Raw genomic sequence first — 24,728 nt, 5'->3', positions numbered from 1 at the left:
TGAGATGAATGACTGAGGGCTTTGGGTGGTCTTTAAAAGTGGCATATGCTATTAACAGCGTGGCTTAAACACAAACTACATTTCTGTGATTCCCATTATGCGCCACCCAACCAGTATTTTGGTGGCTCTATGATCTTTCTGTAATTGCATGCAGATATAGAACACAGCAACAGCCATACAACTAAAAAGAGCCAGAACTCTGGGGTTTGTTAGTGATATTTAAGAGTTTAAGATAAAGCACTGTAGAAGAGTAATGTGTTACATGAAGAAAAACAAAACAACCCAAAAACATCATCCTGGGAATGTGAGATTAAGTAAAACTTGAAATATAGACAGGAGTATTACGCTGACTGGGATTACCTTAATGTTTATTACATTATTTGTTCAGATATCAATCTGTTTTTTTCCAAGAGGTTAAGGACAAAGATTTAGGGTACGATAGAGACCCAGTTCAGTGTCCAATTACTACTGGGGCTGAGACCCGGATGGATCCAGCCCACTTAAAGCTCCAAATGCACATAATGTCTTTCCATAAATCCTGAATGCTGCGGTAGCGCTGTGGCTTAGATCTATACATGCATAAAGTGGGGGTAGCATTTGGGGGGAAGGAGCTGCTGTGATTTACAATGTACTTTAACAGAAAAAATAGCCAGACAGGTTTACTTTTTTAAGTTTTATCACATCCAGGCAAACAGTTCTGGGACCGGGACTGTTTTGAACACGTTTTCAATTCAATCAGTTTGTTTTCTGCTTGTTCGTTCAGCTGCTCTCTCCGCTTGTTCGCACACGGCGCCCCTCCCTCCAACACGCCACTCCGCCAAGGTCTAAGAATCTGTTTACTTGAGCGGCAATTCCCAGCAGAAGTGGTCTAGAGTGCTACATACAGTCTTGGCAACCTCCAGTCTGTGTCATGAGGAGATCCGAGAACTACACTGTGGTTCGAAACGTGTTGACCCCGAGCCTGGGAAAGAGAAGAAGGGTGCAACTAGGGTTCTCAAATAGTACCACACTTCCCATTCCTAGGAGTGCAACCCCAGAAGCATTTATCTAGTCTCTGGCTTAGTAAGACAGGCAGGCAGCATCTATGAACCTTTTTGTCCACCTGGCTTCTTGTATATAATATGAAGGACTGGTGCCCAGTGAAGAAATCATTTGAGGCATTGTATTAGTGTGTTTTTGGTGTTTCTTAACTCACAGTATTGATTTTGTGTATATTGAACACTTGTATATATTGTACATTTTTATGTCTGTATGTATTCTTTATTTGATGACTGTTCTTTTGATGACATATGAAAATTTAATGAAAAAAGCTTTTCTATAAAAAAAGATTAAAAAAAGACTAAAATAAAATAGTCGATCACCCAGAACTGTTTGGCTGGATGTGATAACACTTAAAAAAGTAAACCTGTCTGGCTATTTTTTCTGTTTAAGTATATTGGAGTGGTCCAAGCCAGTCAGAGATAGGACCCAAACCTTTCTGTCGCCCTGTGATTTACCATGTGGCTGTACTCGTGTCCATCTCTTGATGTGCACTGTCCACTTTCTCATTCCAGATGAAAACTGGGCCCTTTGCCGAACACTCCAACCAGCTGTGGAATATCAGCGCAGTTCCTACCTGGTCCAAAGTAAACCAGGGTCTGATCCGAATGTACAAGGCTGAGGTAAGCCCCCGAGAACCATTCACATCTATGCATTAATCATTTCAGTATCCTCATTATTTTAAGCCATAATCAAGTCTTCTCTGTCAGTGTTGCTTGCATCATCTCACCTGACCCTCGCATACAATCCTGTCTTTTCCCAAGACATAGCCCAGACTCCTCTACCTTCAGACATAACGTTGTCTCTCCTAATTTCAGACATTATCCAGTCCATCCTAACTTCAGAAGTGACCAGGTTCATTCTACCATCAGACATAAGCCGATCCTCTGGCAGAACTGCTGTGCTCCATTATCTTTAGACGCGACCTAGTGTCTTTTTGTCTGATGGTTTCATCTAACTTCGGATTCCTCACCTTAGAATACTCCCCAGGTGCCAGACTGGATCTGAGAACTTTTATTCAGCTGTGTACTACTAGGTGCCACCGTGCTGCTCCACATTTGCTCTGTACTGCCTCAGAAGTGACAGAGCAGAGCCGCATACAATCGCCACCCTCGCACTCTTATGTCCGTTCCTTTCTTTCTGTGCCTTATGTTTCAGATTTGGAGCTCTCCGCTCCCAATGTTGTCAGTCTTCTGACAACTTCTAAATTGAATTCCAGTGTGTTAGGGAGCAAGTCCTCACTTAAAACTACAGGTTTCAGAGCATACCATGACTGCAGGAAATAATTGTTGGTTATTGTTGCAAAGTCATCCTCTAACTTTTTTGCTGACTGGTACTGGTGGTAATTGACTCTGACCCTGGGCTCATCATGACCAGAGCTATGCTGAAAACACGCTTAGAATAAAGTGAAAAAACCTACATACACTAGGGTATATTATGGGTAAGGGTACCCCAGTGATTAGCATGACCTTCCCTGTAAGGCCCTACTACATCATATGGTAGGGAGGTTGAAACTACCTTTAAGTCCCTAGTATATAACCGGGCAGGTCAGTTTAGAGGCCAGCAGCCTTTCTGCACTTGCATGTGTGCATTATTAAAGCCTGAGGTCAGTTTGAAATTAGCCCTGTGTTGCAGTACGGCTTTTAAAATGCAAAGTGCGCCCAAACTTGACTTTGGTGTTTGGGGCACATAAAAATTATTAATAAACTACAATGTTTGGACTTATTAGGTACCCCCAGGGTCTCCTCTAGATGTCCTAGGGGCGGGGTGTGAGAAGTTGGCCTGATATATGATGTTCACTAGTTCTAGTGATCACCTTGTATCAGTCCAAACCACCCTTATGGTGATTGGTTGTAAGTCAACCTTATAGACCAGCTATCCTAATGGTAGCATGGACAAAGCAGTCTTAGGCTAAACTCTTTTGGCAAGTGAAGCCAGCTGTTTTACCACATATAACCCCTTGAATACCAAATGAAAGGACACCACACAGGTAGTTATGAAAATAAACAAGATATTTATTAACTAACAAAACACCTCTGAACTCTGTATGAGATCAGAGGGCTAAGCACATGACAAGACTCTTAAGAAAAATACGTTTAAGTTGCACAGACCCTAGAGCACCGAAATGCTCTTGTTACCTCATCCACAGGCTGCGGGTGCATAGGTGCGAAGTCATGTCTGGTTCCGGCGTTGAAGTCTATGGACCCTGGAAGAAAAGATGCTGCAGGCGACCAGGAGGAAGATGTCCGGTGTGATCCAAGGGTGGATCAGTGAAGAGGAGAACATGAAAGCAGAGGGGACAATGTTCAAAGTCACTAGCCAGTGACTGGAGTGGAACCAGGAGTGGAACCAGATGTCGTCGTCGCGATCAGATGAAGAGTGGGCGCTTGTCTCTGCAGCCACGTGGACCAGGTGGTGTCTTCGACGACCAGGATGTAGGCACGAGCTGTCCCACGCAGGCTCTCGCTGTCGGTGGTGTCGGATCCAGATTTGGAGTCAACAGGCCTTGGCAAAGGCAACCCACGCGGTGAGTGGAAACGGCGTCTGGAGTGGACCAGGAGGGTCCGGGGTGCTTCTCCTTTGCAGGGAAGCAGGGGCCAGTCTGGAGCAACCAGACCAGTAGATTGGATTTCAAGGTTCGTCGACTAGGAGGTCACTAGCCAGCCGGCAAGTGACCAGACAACGCGTCGAGCAGCAAACAGGCAGAAGGGCCCCACGCAGATCTCGTGGATGCTGGAGGGCTGGTCTTCGGTGCAGGAGCTGCTCGGGCCGGGGCTTCTCAGTCCCCAAAGCACTTGGTCGAGGTTACCTCAGAAGTCGTGCTGGAGCGAAGTGCTGCTTCTTCCAAGATGGCCGGTCCCACGTGTCTCGTCGCACCCACGGATCTCAGCTGTGCTGCAGATGTAAGTAGAGGTCGGAGAGGTCTGGGAATCCGGGTCTCATCGGGCTCTGAAGTCTGGATCCTCGAGGGAAGACGACAAAGGGAAGCCGCTGGACGCGGATGGTGCCTGCTTGTGCAGGGTGGACACTCCTTGGCCACAAGGGAGATTTCTTCAGTCTTCTTGGCAGAAAGTCGAAGTCCTGAGTTTCTTCTTGTAGAGTTTCAGTTCAGGATTACACCTTGTGTGCCCCAGGCATGTCTCATTCCTTTCAGCCCTGTCCTACCCAATACACAAAATCCTGTCTGGGGTGGTGCTTGCACCTCCCAAGGCAGGAAACCCTTTGCCCAAGCCCCCCTCGCTCGAAGGACTCCCAGCAGCAGGAGGTCAGACTTGTGTCTGTGGTGGCAGCATCCATTTTGTGATGCTGAGGCTCGGGTTAACTTTAACCGGGGTTCACAGTTAGATACATGTCGTGTCCCTCTAGAAGGGTGGAATGCTACCCCCGTCGCCAGAACTGGCGAGGGGGTAGTATTCCAATTCGTATGACCTCTTACTCGACATGTTTTGATAATGCTATGCCAAAGTTGGCAATAACTGCGAGGATTTTAATGCACTTAAGAGTATATGGTATAGTGTTATCATGGAAACAGCAAAAGGACTTGGTTCCGAAAGCTGTAGACAGGCTCAGCTCATGCCAGAGCACTATTTCACATAATTCCAAGCACTCTGCCTCCAGGATTGTTAAGGCCTGCCATAGGAGTGGCTTATAGGAGTATATGTGTCCATTTTAGGTTTAGATATAGGTATACTATATCTACAGCAAAGGGTGATTACACCACCTTGCCCCAGCTGATTGATCAGCCAGTTGTGTCAGATTTGGAGGGCCAGCCAGGGGTGGCATAATACATGCTGCAGCCCCTGGAAGGCCTTGGGTTCACTTATGCCCTGGGTACCTATGGTACACTGTACAAGGACTTACAAGAGTGACCCAATACCAATTGGTAAATGCACCTAAGGTACATGGATATCAATTTAGAGGGAGAACAGCTAGGCTGTGGGTCTGATTAGCAGGCCCACAGCCAGAGAAGTCGTAAACCAGTGAAACAAAAAGCAAAAATCTGGGGTGACCATAGGATTGCAGACCCTACTCTCCTACACCGGGAATCAGGTACTTGTAAGGAAGAACCTTATAAAAAGGATTTTATGTGCCCTGGGGTTAGTTAAATTGCACATTTCAGTCCCCACATTGTAGTAAAGTGCTTCCCAAAATCAACTTGTGTAATAAGAGCACTGTGAAGTGAGGATCTGCAATATTTTGACATATTCAGAACCCCTAAAGGCTTCCTTAGTTGTTCCAGGGGTGGGGGTCCTGTACATATAAGCCGGGTTCTTATAAAACATGTTGTTTGAGGCATATGAGCTGTAGATCGTATACTTGTGCATAGATCGCCATCTGGTGTTGGGCTCGGATGTTTGCACTTTGTTTTTGTCTTGGAAGAAGACTTTTGCAGTCACGAGGTAGGTGACTCCTCCTTAGGACGATAGTGCGCATGGGCACTGACTCCATCTCCAGAATGGTTTTTTCTGACATCGGGTTCGGATGTGATTTGCTGTGCTCCGGGTCGATATCTGTTTCGAATCTCCCTTCAACGCGCAATCCCTCTCTACTCGACGTTATTGTCTTGATCACGTTTCCCTTTCGACAAGCATCTTGAAAAAAACTCCTCGATCTTCGACATGAGCCATTGGGCCTATCCGCACCAACCCGCCTGCAGTCAGTTGAAAGGAATCCTTTCAAAAATTGCCACGGGTGTGGTGCTAAGTTCCGACACACACGGATTTGCACGAGGTTTGTAATCTCTGCCTCTTCCCGGAGCACGAAGACAAAAACTGCAAGGCCTGGGCATCCTTCAGGTCGAAAAAAACTATCCGTGATATTCGGGCTCGACGTCACGAAATGTCTTGCGGAAGCAGCTCGATTCCGGACATCTTCGGAGCACTTCCCAATCTCCAGCTAGAGCAAAACAGTGATGAAGAAGACAGCTCTGTCTCCGAGGCAGACAACTCTGACGTCGAAGAGGAGACAGTCACCCTGGCTCAGCGGTCGCTGAGTACTAAAACCCCTCTCCCAAAAAACAAACCTAAGGCTTCGGTAGCACCCTCGAGTGTTGACACCGGCAACATGTCTCAGACGCCCCACCCTCTGGCCCGGCTATGAAACTTAAAGACAAGCCTTACGGCTCCGGCTCGAGCCAACCCCATTTCGGTGCCGAAAAGTCACCTTCGGCACCGAAGCACCATACCAAAGATGTGCCACGCACTTCTTCGTCCACGTCAAAGACAGCCTCGGCGTCAAAACATACCAAGGACAAAACTTCAGAGCCGAAAAAAGTCTTGGAGCAACAAACTCCTAGAACAAAACCTAAAGCGTCCAAGACCCCACAGAAAGCCTCAGAGACTCGGTCCAAGGACCATTTTGACCCAAAATATTCGGCACCATAAAAATATATTTTACCTATGCAACCTGTACCTGATTTGTTGGATACAAAACAAAAACTATTTCTATTGATCCAGAGACTGGAAAAGTTGTCACCAAACCTCCAAAAAAGAGGAAACTGGACATTTCAGAGGAATCTGAAATACCCTTGAAAAGAAAGAAGAGGAGTACTAACATCTCCCCACCTCCTTCTACACCTCCGGTTGATCTAAATCTTGTAATATCGCCACACACTCCCCACAACATATTGTTTCACCTCAAACATCAGATACTGAGGATTATTGTACCGATGGGGGTGGGAATATAGATCCACATGGGGATGAGGATGCACACACCATCCCACACGACGTAGACCCTTGGAATGACTACAACACAGATCCTGACCCACATAATGACCCGGACCTCTATCCATCTAGGCCATCACCACCAGATGACAATATTGGGTTTATGCAACTTGCAGTAGGGCTGCCCAATACCAAGGGATACAGTTGCATCTGATCCCTTAGAGGATGATTTTTTACTTGAAACCTTTGCACCTTCGCAAAGTCCACGCACACCCTGCCAATGTTAAAAGGCATGCACTAACATGCCCCCAAAGTTTTTAAGGACCCTGTCAGAGCCAGGATTCTAAACACCAGGATAGCTAAAAAGAATAAGGCAGCTCCCACTGACCCAATTTACATTAAAGGTCAGGTCAGGTCCCTTTGGATTCTCTTGTGGTGTCTAATGCAAGCTAGAGGGCAAGCTCACAGAGTACAGGCGACACCCCCTCTCCTGAAAAGGAGTCCAAACTAATAAGATGCATCTGGTACACGTATTGCGTCACAGGCTGCAAATCATTGGCAGATTGCCAATGCCCAAGCTTTATTAGCCAGGTATGACAGGACTCACTATGACGAGCTTGAAAAGCTCATGGAAAACCTTTCCTGACCAGTACAAACAAAAGGCCAACAACATTATACACGAGGGGAAATTGATCACAAACACCTCAATTAAATGTGCGCTCGACATGGCTGATACCGCATCTCGCACCATTAACAATAGCGTTTTGTTGCGCAGGCACACTTGGCTCCGAGTCTCCGGATTCAAACAGGAGGTGCAATCTGCTATTCTAAATCAGTCCTTTGATCAAGAGCATCTTTTCGGGCCCTCAGTTGACACATCTTTAGAAAAGATGAAAAAGATACCGAAACTGCTAAGTCCAAGGGGGCCTTACAATTCCCTTCCCCTAGAGCAGGGGTCTCCAAACCGGTCCTGGAGGGCCGGATCCATGCCAGATTTTTGGGATATCCCCATTGAGATACATGTAGTTATTTTAAAAATCTGGCATGGATCCGGCTCTCCAGGACCGGTTTGGGGACCCCTGCCCTAGAGACTCTTTTTGCCGCTCCTTTTACAGAGCTGGCTCCAAAACCATTGGCTCAGAACATCCCTCTTCGCCCTATAAGAGACCCACTCAAATGTCCTCCAAAGGATACTTTCGCGGAGGCTTCCAAGGCAAGAATGGTAAGGGAAGAGGTCGCGGCAACAATAACCGCACCTCCCCTACCACCAAACAGTGACTTCCCTGCACTTCTCCCCCTGATCATCCCACTCCTGTCGGGGGACGTCTCTCACAGTTCCTACCTGTCGGGAATTCAATCACAACAGACAAGTGGGTAAGACAAATTATCCAGTATGGTTACTGCCTGGAACTCGCCTCTAACCCCTCCAAACATTCCTCCCAGACAACGTCCAATGTCCTCGGAACATCTAACATTTCGCAAACAAGAGGTTCTCTCTCTATTACAAAAACATGCAATAGAACCAGTCCCCTTTCCTCACCAAGGCACAGGGGTTTACTCCCTCTATTTCCTAATTCCAAAAAAAGGACGGATCTCTCAGCCCCATATTGGACCTCAGACCTCTAAACCTCTACATTCAGTCGGATCACTTACACAGGGTCACTCTCAAACAGGTGCTCCAACTACTTCAACAGGGCGACGTTCTCTCCACTCTGTATTTAAAGGACGTCTACCTTCATATTCCCATTCACCCCACTCATAGGAAATATCTCCGGTTCGTGGTAGATGGTCAACACTGCCAATTCAAGGTCCTCCCATTCGTGGTGACTACAGCACCCAGAGTCTTCACCAAGTGCCTCGCAGTGGTTGCGGCCCACTTAAGAAGAAAGCACATTTATTTCTTCCCTTTTCTGGACGACTGGCTCATAAAAGCCAAGTCATACAGTAGCTGTGTGCAACACACACAAAACAATCCAACTGCTTCACGACTTGGCATTCACGGTAAACCTCACCAAATATCATCTCCAACCGTCCAGCATACAACAGTATCTATGCGCTGCAATAGACACTTCAAAAGGACTAATATACCCCAACCCTCGCAGGATAAGCACAATACAAGCTCTAATAGCAACATTTCAGCTTCAACACTCACTACCAGGGCGAGTGTTCATGCAGCTAATGGGGGATGATGGCCTCTTTAATTCTCATTGTTCTGTATGCACGACTCCAAATGCGTCTCTTACAAGAGTGTTTAGCACGTCAATGGAACCAGGCTCAAGGTCAGCTAACAGATCTGGTGTTGGTAGACGACCGCACTCATCACTCTCTGCAGTGGTGGAACACACAAACCCTTTCCTAGGGGTGGGCGTTCCTCGACCCGTTCCACAGATGGAGCTAACAGCAGACGCATCGCTCACCGGCTGGGGAGCTCATCTTCGAACCCAGACCATTCAGGGCATATGGACCCCTGAACAAAAACAATTCCACAAAAATTACCTGGAATTGTTGACAATCTTCCTAGCGTTGAAATCTTTTCAAGTCCACCGCATAAACAAAGCTGTTCTGGTCCATACAGACATGACAGCAATGTATTCTATACAAAAACATGGTGTGGGCTCACACTCTACAGCTTTCACACCTAGCTTAAAGCATGTTGAGATGGGCCATTCCTCAAAACGTATATCTCTTTGCAGAACACCTCCCAGGAGTACACAATCAAATTGCGGATCTACTCAGTTGCCAAAAACAGCAGATCCACAAATGGGAACTTTATCCTCCAGTTCTGCTTCCATTCTTTTAAATGTGGGGCCACCCAGAAATATACCTGTTCACCACACACCAAAACGCAAAATGCCCACCCTTCGTATCCAGGTATCCACAGACATTGTCCAAAGGCAATGTGCTATGGATTAACTGGACAGGCAAATTTGCTTACGCTTTTCCGCCTCTCCCACTCATTGCGCTAGTGGTTCGGATACTCAAACAGCATTCCCGCACAATGATCCTGATTACTCCAACATGGGCCCAACAGTCATGGTTCACAACCCTCTTGGAACTATCAGTAGTTCCTCATCAAAAGCTACACCTCTCATCCAAGCTTCTCACTCAGAACCATGGAGAGATAAGGCATCCAGACCCCAGTCAACTCGACCTTGCGATCTGGCTCCTGAAGTCTTAGAGTTTTGTTACCTTAATGTCCTGCCAGACTGCATGAACATCTTTAAAGAGGCTAAACGTCCTACCACTAGAGCTTGCTATGCCGCAAAGTGGAAAAGATTTGCAATTTACTGTACAAACAACCAAATCAAACCACTAGATGCTTCTATTTAAGACATCATCTGTTACCTTTTGCATCTACAACAATGTATCCTAGCGTATACATCTATTAGACTGCATCTTGCGGCAATAGCCATCTATTTCCAAAACATTTCTTTGTTTAGGGTACCAGCTTTCAAGGCATTATGGAAGGACTTAAAAGAATAATTCCACCTAAAGTTTTACCCTCTCCCGTATGGAACCTAAATGTGGTACTTACCAGGCTCATGAGTCCCCCATTTGAACCCATGAATATATGCAAAATACAAGTTCGAGGCATGTGGGCTGCTGAATTCATATCTGTGCATAGATCGCCGCCTAGTGTTGGGTCTGGATGATTGCACATTGTTCTCCTGGAAAAGTCTTCGAAGTATCACAAGATAGGTGGCTCCTCCCCTGGACTACAGTGCGCATGGGCATCCTTTCCATCCTCAGATTGTTTTTTTCCGCCATTGGGTTCGGATGTTACTATCTTAGCTCAAGTTTCTACAAAGCCAAAAGGCTTTCAATAGCGTCGGTATCGTTTCGTTCGGTATCGGTGCCTTTGCTTAGAGGACATCGAGGACTCAACAGGTTTTTTTCTTTCCACTCTCTACACGATCTTAGATCTGAAATGGAAAGAAGTCCATTCAAGCGGTGTCCCCTTTGCAATGCAAAATACCCGCACCTCGATGTCCACCCGGTGTGCAACAAGTGCCTGTCCCCAGACCATAACGAAGCCAACTGTATGGCCTGTGCCCGGTTCAGGTCGAAGAACACCCTCAAGATTCGACGCGTGTCTCGATTGGAGTCGAAGAAGTCAGCGCCTGTTCCCGTGAACATCTTGTATGGACAGTTCATCTGACCCAGACTTAGTGATTGCTGTTCCCAAAGGCTTCTCTATCCAGAGATTGGATAGACACCGTAAGAAAGGTGGTGGAATTGCAATCATCCTACGTGATGATTTGACCGTGAGAAGTAACCCAATATCTTCAGCATCATGTGAGGCATTGCAATTCTCCATTAAGTTGTCTCCAACCTATAATTTTAAAGGGATTTTACTATACCGACCCCCGGGGTCAAGGATCAGATTTATGTCGGACCTTAGGGCAACCCTCGAAACTTCCGCCTTGGATAATTCCTGAACTGTCCTCGGCGATTTCAATTTTCATTTCGATAACACCAAGGACAAGGACACAGCTACCATCCTGGCTGACATGACCACCTTCGGTCTCTCCCTGCTGGTCAGAGCCCCAACACATGAGGGAGGCCATATTTTGGATGGCATCTTCACTAACTTACCGGAGCTACATGTTGACCAAATCCTCCCCATAACATGGTCAGATCATTATGTCATCCTGGCATCGCTGGCGATTCACGATTCCGCCTCCCCCAAATCACACTCCCATTCCCCACAGCAGTCTTTCCCGGTTTGGAGTGACATTGATGCCACCAGACTAAAATCTCTTTTGTCCACCTCCACCCCCTCTCTCTCAGATGATCCCAACACTGCCACCATACAATTCAATGAGTGGGTAGGTTCCGCAGCTATTTCTCTAGCCCCTCTGAAGCAACGATCCCGGAACAGATCCGTTCCATCGGCCCCCTGGTACTCAGAGGAGCTAAGAATTCAAAAACAGCAGTGCAGGAACAAAGAAAGGCACTGGCGGAAAGACTACACCGCCGAGGCTAAAATCAAGTATAAAGAAATGTTGGTCAGATACAAATCTATGATCTTCGAGGCTAAGAAAAAATACTTTAGCGATAAAATTGAACTTGCATGAAACTCCAGTAAGGCACTGTATGAAACTACTAAACAGTTAGCCGGCTGCTCTCCAAATCTAACTCCACCCTCTCAGTCGCTATGCGACTCCTTAGCCAAATTCTTCTATAGCAAAGTCAACGACATCTACGCTGCCTTTGCAAATAACACCAATTCCCCCTCTAATTCCCCCGCCAATTCACCGACTACCCCTCGGACTGGACCTACTCTTTCTCAGTTCAAAGACATTTCCAGCTCTCAGGTAGAGGATCTTATATCCACCATAAAATCAGGCTCAGCTCTGGATCCATGTCCTTTTAAAGTTTTACTTCCTGTAATTGAAGTGGTGCTGCCTTGTCATCACTTCCATTTGCAATTCTATGTTTACCTCCGGTATTTACCCAACCATTCTAAAACAAACCCTCATCAAACCCCTGCTAAAAAAACCTCATCTTGACATGGACGACTTAAAGAGCTACCGACCAATTGCCAATCTTCTAATCCTGGCAAAAATAGCCGAAAAGGCCATGAACTTACAACTGTCGGCCTTTATAGAGGAACACCACCTCCTCGACGACTCCCAATTTGGTTTTCGCCAATATCATGGGACGGAGACGGCTCTGATCAAAGCGGCGGATGATATAAGATCTATCCGGGATGCTGGGGGACCGCAGTCTTAATACTGCTTGACTTGTCGGCTGCTTTCGACACGGTCGATCATGTCACCTTGATCGGCCGTGTCGAAAACATTGGTGTCCAACATAACGCCAAGAAACTGTTGGCGTCCTTTCTGGCCAATAGAACACAGAGGGTTACACTGGGATCATTCCATTCCCCCACTCTGTCGCTGCCATGTGGAGTTCCTCAAGGCTCATCCCTTAGTCCGACACTCTTTAATATTTATGTGTCGGACCTGGCCAATACCATCCGTGCCCACGGGATGAGCCTGACCTCCTATGCCGACGACACACAGTTGGTTCTTGCCATTAAGAACGATGGAAACAAAAAAGCAGCTGACCTCAATCAAGGCATGGTGGCAATTGGAAACTGGATGGCTTCCAATTGCCTAAAATTAAATTCCGACAAGACGGAAGTAGTCATATTCGGTCATTTGACACCGGAATGGTCCTCTTGTTGGTGGCCTGCGTCATTGGGCCTTCCCCCTAAGCCCGTTAGCAAGGTGAGGAACCTTGGAGTCGTTTTTGACGACCATCTTACTTTTCTCCCTCATGCTAACCAGATCACTTCTGCTGCCTTCTACAAACTGAGATTAATTAAGAAAATCCTTCCTTTTCTCCCAGAGTCTGCCGGCAAAACATTGGTTACCTCTTTGGTATTGTCAACCCTGGATTATTGCAATGCCCTGTTCTTGAATGCTCCAGAAGGAGTCTTGAACAAAATGCAATTAATCCAGAATTCAGCAGCTAGGCTCCTGGGCAGAATCCCCAAATTTCATTCTGTTTCTGCAACCATCAAAGAACTACATTGGTTACCCATAAGGAACAGAATAAAATTCAAAGTTTTATGCATAGTGTTCAAGGCCATGCATAACATGGGACCTGCTTTTTTCACTCAAAATCTGACCCCCTATTGCCCGCCCAGAACCTTACGCTCTTCCAGTCTGAATGATCTGGTGGTCCCACGCAGCAAATCTGTCACATGGGGAGACAGAAGATTTCTCGTCTCAGCACCCAGACTTTGGAATTCTTTGCCTCCCTCGATTAAATCAAGCCACTCACTCTGGTCATTTTGTAAACAACTCAAGACTTGGCTTTTTAATCAGTAGACCCTCTCTTCCCCTCCTTGGTTGAATTTTGCAGATACTACAGCGCCGAGACGCCCAAGGGCCTTTGTTCGTGCTCTAAAAATTTCATTAATAAATAAATAATAAATAAATAAATAAATCTTCGGGCCGAAGACGAGGAGGTCGTGAACTGGAGGTTCAGGAACACTACTCCGATCCGGCTTCGGGCCATGACTCCGAGTATGACGCCGAAGACGAGGAGGTACAAGACGAAGACGAGAACGTCGTCGATGAGGTAGGAGACGACGTGGAGGCCCTTGGGGCCGTAGAAGATAGCTCGGGCGACAAGCTAGGCCAACCCGGCCGCACAGGGGCCGAAGATAACGCACTCAATAAGGCTCAGGTCGAGGGATCGCCACTTGGCCTTACCCAAGATCCACAATCTCGTTCTACAGCCCCGCATAAAGGCCCGGCTTCGAACATTTCTAAAGAGCATGCGGTTTCGAAACCGCCATCGGTCGATACAAAGAAATCGAAACCGACAGCGTCTTTGCAGAAAACGAAAACGAAAGTGCTTGTGCCTCTCGTCGGCTCCAAGGCCTCAAACCCCTTGGAGCCGAAGAAAACTAAAATGGCCGTCGATACCGGGAAACTCAAGAAGGTCGTCGAGCCAATGGTTGGGGCGCCGAAGACCAAGGTCAAGGCCGTCGACCCATCAAAGGCTCGAACCGAAAGATGGGATCGATCCTCGGTCGAAGCCTACGGACAAGTCGAAGACTGGCTCCAAGGACCCTGTCGAGTCGACGATACCCAGTCCGTTCATAGCCAAAGAAGTGTCGGAGTCGCACCAACGCATCAAGGATAAGGCTACATCGGTCGGACCGAAGAAGGCCCCGACGCCGAAGCTGGTCGGACAAGTTCAGACCGCGTCGACACCTATCAAGTTTGGGTTACCACCCTCGGTGCGTCCGAAGATGTTCGGGCCGAAACAATCTATCGGCGCCACTAAACATGTGTCAACGGAAAAGGAGGCTACGGAAGAGCCTGAAGACCAAGAGCCGAGACAATTCATCGACTCGGAAACTGGGAGACTGTCCATATACAAACAAAAGTTAATGCCAAAGACTCCCATGGAATCATATAGGATTCCCTTGAAGAAAAAGAGACTTTCTACAACTTCTCCAGCTCTTGTGGAACCCCTCCATCACTATGGACAGGAACCTAAAAATGTTTCCCCAACAGACTCAGATGTTGAGACAGGGGATAATGACAATGAGGATGACCTCTATCATGTGGACAATGATCCTGATGATCAAGACCAACAATGGACGGACCCTGCTGACTCAAGGGATCCGCAGACTGGCCCGGACACTCATGTGTACTGTGTGAAAACGTCTCCTACTGAGGACACAACTGCTTTTAACGCCCTTATTGAGAGGGCAGCCAGTAATCATGACGTCGAGCTACATGCTGACCCCGTAGAAGAGGACTTTCTGGTCGACACTTTTTCAACTTCAGAAAGGGCAGTTAAACCCTACCCATGCTCAAAGGGGTCCTCAAGCATGCTGCTGACATTTTTAAAGATACCACTAGGGCCAGGGTGTTAAACCCAAGGATTGAGAAGAAATATCGGCCGGCCCCTGTGGACCCTCCTTATATAAAGGGACAGTTGCCATTGGATTCATTGGTTGTTTCTAATGCATGTAAGAGAGCAAACTCCCAACTACAGGTGATGCTCCTCCTCCTGACAAAGAGTCGAAGGTTATGGAAACTTCAGGGAAAAGAGTAGCTGCGCAGGCGGCTAACATCTGGCGCATTGCCAACACTCAGGCACTCTTGGTCAGATATGACAGGGCACATTATGATACCCTTGAGACACTATTGCAGCACCTACCTGATCAGTACAAGGAGGGGGCAGAGCTACTCATCCAGGAGGGGAAACTCATAACCAATGCTTCTATCAAGTGCGCTCTAGACGCAGCTGACACTGCAGCCAGGGCCATCAACACTAGTGTTGTGCTAAGATGGACACGCCTGGTTGAGGATTTCAGGATTCAAACCTGAAATTCAATCTTCTATCCTCAATCAGCCAGCTAACCCAGACTTCTTATTTGGACCTGAGGTTCACACCACCCTTGAGAAACTCAAAAAGGACACAGACTGCAAAGTCTATGGGGGCTCTGCACTCACAGCAGTTTCGGGGTGGCTCCTTTCGTCGCTCCAGTACTAGAGGCCCCTCAAGAGGCCAGTCAACGCAACAGACACAATACATTAAGGGAGGCACACAATCCACCTACAATAAGAACAACCGGGTGGATATCGGAGAAACAACATCAAAGGCAGAGGCAGAGGAAACAACAGTTCCAGATCCTCTGCCAATACCAAACAGTGGAGCCCTGTCACTGCCCCCCGACCATATAACACCTGTCGGGGGGAGAATAGAACAGTTCCTGCGGGTCTGGAAATCCATCACCACAGACAGGTGGGTGAGAGACATTGTGCAGTACGGGTATTGTCTGGAATTAACGTCCACTCCACCCAACATCCCACCAAGTCACCGTCCTATGTCCGCAGAGCACTTACACTTATTGCAGCAGGAGGTCGTCAGCATGCTGCAAAAAGGAGCCATAGAGCTCGTGCCTGTAGAAGACCAAGGGTCAGGGGTGTACTCTCTACTTTCTCAAACCCAAAAAGGACAGGTCTCTCAGACCTATACTGGACCTCAGGCCTCTAAACAGTTACATTCTGTCAGAGCATTTTCATATGCTCACCTTGTAACAGGTTCTGCCGTTACTCAGTCAGGGAGACTTCCTCGCAACGCTGGATCTAAAAGATGCGTATTTCCATATACCCATACACCCATCACACAGACAGTATCTCAGGTTCACTATTCAACATCAACATTATCGGTTCAAAGTCCTCCCTTTCGGAGTAACGACAGCACCCAGGGTGTTCACAAAGTGCCTGGCGACAGTAGCAGCACACCTCAGGAGACAGCACATACATGTCTACCCTTATCTGGACGACTGGCTTATTCAAGCAAAGTCGGCCAAGCAGTGTGCCAGCCACATGTCCCACACCATTCATCTTCTTTAGTCTGGGATTCTCACTGAATTATCCGAAGTCACACCTTCAGCCCGCCCACGTGCGACAGTACCTGGCTGCGACAATAGACACTCTGGCAGCCAAAGCACAGCCAAATTCAGTGCGAATAAACAGCATGCAATTGCTGATACAGAAATTCAGACCTCCACGCTCGCAGTTGATAGGCATGATGGCCTCCTGCATTTTCATAATCCCGCACGCGAGACTACATATGCGTCCGCTTCAGGAGTGCTTAGCACGTCAGTGGAATCAGGCTCAAGGACAGGTAAAGAACCTAGTGTTGGTGAGCGGTCGGGCATTCAACTCTCTGCATTGGTGGAACCCACGAAACCTTTGCAAGGGCCGACCGTTCCAAGAGCCTGTTCCACAAATTGTACTGACGGCGGACGCGTCTCTCCAGGGATGGGGAGCTCATGTACTCCACTACACGGTGCAGGGACTATGGACAGCACAGCAAAAGAAGATGCACGTCAACCTTCTGGAACTGATGGCAATCTTCATGGCGATGAAAGCTTTCAGGGTACACTTGTGCAACAAGGTCGTGTTGATTCGGACGGACAACATGACTGCCATGTACTACATACAGAAGCAGGGAGGAACGCACTCTCCACAGTTGTCTCATCTGGCTCAGAGCATGTGGAAGTGGGCCATTCAAAGGAACATCTTCCTCATGGCGGAACACCTCCTGGGAAAAGACAACCAGATGGCGGATCTGCTCAGCAGACACAGCCACCAGATGCACGAGTGGGAGATACATCCATCAGTACTCCAACCGTACTTCCAGCAGTGGGGTCATCCACAGATAGACCTGTTTGTCACAAATGTAGTTGAGCTTATATAGCGCACAGCTACCCGCAGTGGGTGTCCCGGCGCTTGCTTAGGGAACCCGTCCTGATATTCCCCTGTGTGATAGCCCCAGCGGGTATCCACAAGGTGAAAGTCAGGCATCCCGCCACGAGGGGCCGTTGTGGAGATTAAGCAAGCTATTGCCCAGAGTCGCAGAGTGTGAACCCGTGAGTCGAGAAGGCACCGGAGCGAGAATTATCGAGTCCCGGGAACTTTTAGCCCAAGACCCGCCGAGGCGGGGAATTGAACCCTGGTCCAGGACCGATCTCAGCTTCCGGGTCTGCCGCCTCTAACCCCTGAGCCACACTTCTCCACTGGGAAAACGCAAAATGCCAAAGCTTCGCAAGCAGGTTCCCACACCCACAGTCGCAGGGCAATGCGATATGGATGAACTGGTCAGGCAAATTTGCGTACGCTTTTCCCCCAGCACCTTTGATACCGCTGGTGGCACGCAAACTACGGCAACACTCGATGACTCTCATCCTGGTTGCTCCAATGTGGGCACGCCAACCATGGTACACCACTGTAATAAATTCAGCAAGGCAGGAAGGTTGAAGTTGATGATTTATTAATAAGCAGCACAGCAACAGATGAGGACAGCCAGCCAGCGCAGAGCAGTAAAACAATAACTGACACTGATGGCTTGCAGAACACAGGAGTTCTAATAGAACTGTAAGAAACTAAAACATAACAAGGAGTATTTAAAGGTGCAGTAATGAAATACAATATCATGAAAATGTAACAACCAAGTTTCTAGAACTATCCTTGTTACCGCATCAATGGCTACGCCTCACACCCAGGCTTTTGACGCAGAGCCATGGCGACATTCAGCATCCGGATCCGCAACAGCTCAACCTGGCGATCTGGCTCCTGAAGTCCTAGAATTTGGCTACCTCAACTTGCCGCCAGAATGTATGAATATCATCAAGGAGGCAAGACGGTCCACAACCAGAGCATGCTATGCGGCTAAATGGAAAAGGTTTGTCATATAATGTACCAACAATTACATAAACTCACTGGATGCATCTATTCAAAACATCATCTGTTATTTGTTGCATTTATACAGATGTAATCTAGCGTACAGTTCCATTCGTATACATTTATCCGCCATAGCAGCCTATCTTCAGAACAGGCAGCACCTCTCATTATTCCGAGTGCCTGCCATTAAAGCTTTTCTGGAAGGACTTAAAAGAGTGATCACTCCCAGACACCCACCGTCACCAGTCTGGAACCTGAATGTGGTCCTCACCAGATTGATGGGACCACCTTTTGAACCTCTACACTCTTGTGAGATTCAATTTCTGACTTGGAAGGTTGATTTCCTAGTGGCCATTACCTCACTGAGGAGAGTTCGTGAACTCCAGGCACTAACCATTCAAGAGCCATTCATCCAGGTCCACGCAAATAGGGTGGTATTACGCACCAACCCTACATTTATGCCTAAAGTGATTTCGCAGTTCCACATGAACCAGACCATAGAACTGCCAGTTTTCTTTCCTAATCCGGAAAATGTCGTGGAGCGATCCCTACACACGTTAGATGTCAAAAGGGCTCTAATGTACTATATAGACAGAACAAAGGATTTCAGAAAAACAAAACAGCTTTTTGTTGCCTTTTCTCCACAACACAAAGGCAACCCCATTTCCAAAGCAGGGATAGCCCGGTGGATCGTTAAATGTATACAGATTTGCTATGCTAAGGCTAAACACACCCTAACCATTCCACCACGAGCACACTCCACACGTAAGTTAGGAGCGTCCATGGCTTTCCTGGGGAATATTCCTTTAGAAGAGATATGTAAGGCGGCCACTTGGTCCACCACACATACATTTACGAAACACTACTGCGTAGATGTGCATTCTAAACAGCAAGCAGCTGTAGGACAGGCTGTTCTCAAAAGTCTTTTTCAGACTGCTGCAGCTGGCACGGGCAGCCGCCGCTAACAGGAGGGACTGCTATGTAATCTATGCACAGATATGAATTCAGCAGCCCACATGCCTCGAACCGAATATGCTACTTACCAGTATGCATCTGTTCTTGGCATGTAGGGATGCTGACATTCATATCGCCCACCCTCCTCCCCGGCGCCTGTAGCAGCTGTAGCATTCAGAATTACTATCTAGCATGGACATCACTCACTGTATTACACTCCATCTCTGCCACAATGGCGAAAAACAATCTGAGGATGGAGAGGATGCCCATGCGAATTGTAGTCCATGGGAGGAGCCACCTATCTTGTGATCCTTCGAAGACTCTTCCAGGACAACAATGTGCAATCATCCGGACCCAACACTAGGCGGCGATCTATGCACAGATATGAATGTCAGCAGCCCTACATGCCAAGAACAGATGCATACTGGTAAGTAGCATTTTCGTTTCTCACCTGGAAAGTAGCTTTCCTGGTTGCCATCAGCTCTCTCAGAAGAGTCCGTGAACACCAGGCATTAACCATACAAGAACTATCTCTCCAAATCCATCATAACAAAGTGGTTCTTAGGACCAACTCAAAATCTCTACCTAAAGTCATCTCTGCTTTCCACCTTAACCAGTCTGTAGAGCTCCCAGTGGTTTTTCCTCTACCAGACTCAGTAGCAGAACGGACTCTTCACACGCTAGACGTAAAAAGGTTGATACTTTACTACATTGAAAGAACAAAATCCTTTAGAAAGACAAAACAACTTTTTGTGGCTTTCTCCCCACCTCATAAAGGCAATCCTATCTCAAAAATAGGGATTGCAAGGTGGTTTGTCAAATGCATCCAAATATGCTATACTAAAGCCAAACGCACCCTAAGCATTCCCCCCTAGGGCTCACTCCACACATTAACTAGGGCCATCTATGGCATTCTAAGGGAACATTCCCCTATATGATATCTGCAAAGCAGCAATTTAGTCTACACCTAACACGTTCACAAAACACCATTGTGTAGACGTGCAAGCAAAACAACAAGCTAGTGTGGGCCAGGCTGTAATAGGAACACTTTTTCAAACCACTGCAACAGATACAGGTAGCCACTGCTAAGGAGGTAACTGCTTATAGTCTAAGCACAAGTATACGATCTACTGCTCATATGCCTCGAACGGAAAATGGTACTTACCAGTATGCATCTGTTCTTGCCATGTAGAGCTGTAGATTTGTATACGCCCACCCGCCTCCGCGGATACCTCTATCCAGTACTATCTTATTTAGATCTATTACATATGGACATCCCTTTCTATTTCTTACTAACCCCATCATAACCCCCCATGGCAAAACAATCTGGAAATGGAGTTAATGCCTGTAGGAAGGTGGATATTTGACTATATGGTTACCCCAACTTTTTGCCTAGTGTTTAGCTGGTTTTCGACTTAGTCAGCCTGGGATCCTGCTAATCAGGGCCCCAGGCTATCTTCTCTCACTGTAAAATGGACTCCATGTACTTTAGGTACATCTCCAATTGGATATTAGGTCACCTTATGAGGCCCTGTATAGTGTACCTTAGGTACCCAGGGCATAGGTGCATCCAAGGCCTACCAGGGGCCGCAGCATGTATTATGCCACCCCTGGCTGGCCATCCAAATTGACACAACTGGCTGATCACTCAGCTGGGGCAAGGTTGTGTAATCACCCCTTGCTTAGGTATAGTATCCCTAAACCTACTATTACATATAGACACATATATACCTATAAGTCACTCCTATGGCAGGCCTTAACAATCCTGGAGGCAGAGTGCTTGGTTTTATGTGAGATTGTGCTCTAGCATGAGCTGAGCCTGTCTGAGCCTGTCTGCAGCTTTCGGAACCATGTCCTTATAGCTGTTCTATGAAATAGCCATACCATATACTCTTAAGTGCATTATAATCCTCGCGGTTAATGCTAACTTTGGTTTGGCTTTATCAAAACATGTCGTGTAAGGTGTCATACACTTTAGAATACTACCCCCTCACCAGTTCTGGAGACGGAGGTACATTCCACCCTTCTAGAGGGAGAAGACATGTTGTTCCTGTTAATCCCGATTAAAGTTAACCAGAGCCTCAGCATCACAAAATGGATGCTGCTGCCATATACACAAGTCTGACCGCCTGCTGCTGGGAGTCCTTCCAGCAAGGGAGGCTTGGACAATAGGTTTCCTGTCTTGGGAGGTGCTAGCACCACCCCAGACAGGCCATAGTGTATTGGGGCAGGGAGGAATGAAATGAGACACTGCCTGGAGCACACAAGGTGCTCCACGCATAGTCTGGTTAAAACCAGTTGCTGGGGCACTCCAGCCCCAGCTCTGGCGCGAAACTTGACAAAGGGAAAGGGGTGTAACCCCCCCTTCCCTGGTCCCACCCATAGGAGGGACCTAGCAGGTAATCCAGCCCCTTTGATTAGTATAAAGGCAGGAACGAAGTCAAGAGACTTTAGATTTATCCTGAACTGAAACCTGAAACGAAACTCTGGACCTTCGACATTCTACTGCAACTAGAAGACTGAAGAATCTCCTTTGTGGTCAAGGAGTGACCACCCTGTGCAAACAGGCACCATCCAGCGATCTGCAGTTTGCTTTGTCGACGCTCCCGCCAGAGCCCGAGCACAGAGCCTGACAAAAAACAGACTTCCAGACAACTTTGACCCCGATCCACAGCCACAGCAAAGCTGAGACCCGTGGAGGCGACGAGAGACGTGGGACCGGCCATCTTGGAAAACTTGCTCATTGCTACTTGTGCAGCTTCTGAGGCACCCTCGAAGTTGTGCATTGGGGATTGAGAAGCCCCAACCCCCGAGCACCTTCTACACTGACTCACAGCCCTCCACACTCCACGAGTGTCGCGTGGGGCCTGCTAGTGTTTTTGTGCTTGACGCATCTGTTCAGTCACTTGCCCGTTGACTAGTGGTCTCTGTGACGACGAACCTTTGAATTTACCCCACTGGTCTGGTTGCTCCAGGCTGGCCTCTGCTTCCCTGAAAAGGAGAAGCCCCCCAGACCTTGCTGGTCTGCAACAGAAGCCATCTTCGATTCCTAAGTTGGTTGCCTTTGCCAAGGCTTGTTGACTCCAATCCGGAAGCCAACACTGCCAACAGCTAGATCCTTCGTGGGACAGTCCGTATCCACCTCCTGGTCGTCATCGACGCCTCCTGGTCCACGTGGCTGTAGAGACAAGCTTCACGACATCACCTGATTGCTTCACGACATCGCCTGGTTCCTTCCTGGTCACTGGCTAGTGACCCAGACTCTGTCCCCTCTGCTTTGAAGTACTCTTCATCCTCGATCCGCCCTTGTATCCAACCGGAAACTTCTCTCCTGGTCACCTGCAGCATCTTTTTATAGGTCTCCATAGGATTCAGCGACGAAACCCGACACAACTTGACACCTATGCACCTGGCTCCTGTGGGTGAGGTAACGCAAGTACTCCGGTGCTCCTGTGGGTATTGACTATCCAAGTGTCCTAGTTTTCAGTAGCTTTCTCCTAGTTCATCCGGAAGTGTCCTAAATCAACTAGTTTCTAACTCTTACGTTCCCATTGTATTCCTATGAGAACCCGCGTGTGTTTTAAGATATTGCACACGCTTCTCGTGGGCCTCCTGCTTCCTAACCTTTGGTGCTTCAGTGATTCCCTAGGCCTATTCCTTGTTCGTGAAGTGGTTCTTCTACCACTATTTTAATATATGGTTTGCAATGCCCCTAGGGCTCGACTGTATTTTGTGAAACTTATGTGCTTGTGCCTCTGACCTCATAAAGAGTTCAGAGGGGTTGTGTTAGTAATAAATACATATATATTTTATATATAAACCTGTGTGGTGTCCTTTCATTTGGTATTCAAGGGGTTATATATGGTAAAACAGCTGGCTTAAGCCTGAGACTGCTTTGTCCATGCTACCACTAGGATAGCTGGTCTATAAGGTTAACTTTACAACCTTCACCATAAGGGTTGTTTGGACTTATACAGGGTGCCCACTAGAATAGTGGACATCACATATCAGGCCAACTTCTCACAATGCCCATGCGCACTATCGTCCTAAGGAGGAGTCACCTACCTTGTGACTTCAAAAGACTTCTTCCAAGACAAAAACAAAGTGCAAACATCCGAGCCCAACACCAGATGGTGATCTATGCACATGTATACGAATCTACAGCTCTACAGACCAGAACAGATGCATACTGGTAAGTAGTATTTTCCTTATAAGCCCTGGTGTTGGAGAAATTGCCCAGTTTGTTTTTTCCAGTGCAGATCCCCAGCCATATAGGTGAACCTGGCAAGAAGTTATTGATTAATAACTGGAGAGAAGGAAGCCATAAAAACATCATTCAAGAACTCATGACAATGGTATTGATAAATCCAACAAAATACCATTGTTGAATTTATCCTAAAAGGTACAGGCAAGAAGTTATAAGACTTGCTTGTCTGTAAGCCAAAAATCAATCATCTAGTGCTCGGACCGGATTGGCCAGAGTTAAGTGGATTAGCAAGGCTGCTCTGATGAGGTGATAAGTAGCCCATGGGGTCAGAATGCCATACTGGGAGGAGAAGGGTTCTGCTGCAGAGGAATGCTCTGGCAAGGGGAAGGGTCGTAAAACATACTCTTCAAAGGGAGGATGGGACAGATAGTTTATATCAGGTACAGTTACAGTCCTACCCTTTGAACCCAGCCAGATGGCAGGCTTAAGGAAGGAATTTGCAGATGCAAAGGTGAGGCAGACTATGGGGATGAGCCATCCTGTAGGCTGGTTTAGTTATCTCTTCTCTCTCTGATGGAAAATCAGCCACATTGAAATTTGGAGAAATGGTGCTCTCTGGGAGAATATAGTGGCACACTTTGGAGGATGTGGTCATACCCGGGGTGATGCTCTGCACCTCATTGAGTTCAAGTTCGAGCATTTATATAGCGCACTACTCACCCAGGGGGCCACAAGGCGCTTGGGGAAGGGGTTCATTATTTGTCGAATAGCCAGGTTTTGAGTTCTTTTCTGAAGGAGATGTGGTTTTGAGTAAGGCGGAGGTGAGTGGGGAGTGAGTTCCAGGTCTTGGCAGCAAGGAAGGAGAAGGATCTGCCACCCACGGTGGATTTTCGAATGCGCGGGACTGCGGCGAGGGCTTGATTGGACGATCTTAGTTGGCGGGTGGGTTTGTAGAAGGACAGTCGTGTGTTGAGGCATTCGGGTCCTTGATTGTAGAGGGCCTTGTGTGCGTGGGTGAGAAGGCGGAATGTAATTCTTTTGTTGACGGGAAGCCAGTGGAGGTCTTTTAGGTGTCTGGTGATGTGATCTTGGCGAGGGATGTCTAATATGAGTCGCTGATGCGTTTTGGATGCGTTG

The 24,728-nt window shown here is 47.5% G+C and overlaps 1 protein-coding gene across 2 annotated transcripts in view; it reads left to right on the top strand.

Moving 5' to 3' along the window:
- Nucleotides 1–24,728, top strand: part of PTPA (protein phosphatase 2 phosphatase activator) — a 623,109-nt gene that overhangs the window by 515,470 nt on the left and 82,911 nt on the right. For both annotated transcript variants that reach the window (XM_086924847.1, XM_086924848.1), the window contains exon 9: nt 1,554–1,661. In XM_086924847.1, the coding sequence (XP_086780973.1) occupies nt 1,554–1,661 (108 nt within the window). The remainder of the gene's footprint in view (nt 1–1,553; nt 1,662–24,728) is intronic.

This window comes from Lissotriton vulgaris, chromosome 5 (assembly GCF_964263255.1).
Source record: "Lissotriton vulgaris chromosome 5, aLisVul1.2, whole genome shotgun sequence".
Lineage (NCBI taxonomy): Eukaryota > Metazoa > Chordata > Amphibia > Caudata > Salamandridae > Lissotriton > Lissotriton vulgaris.
This window is presented reverse-complemented; position numbering and strand designations above follow the sequence as displayed.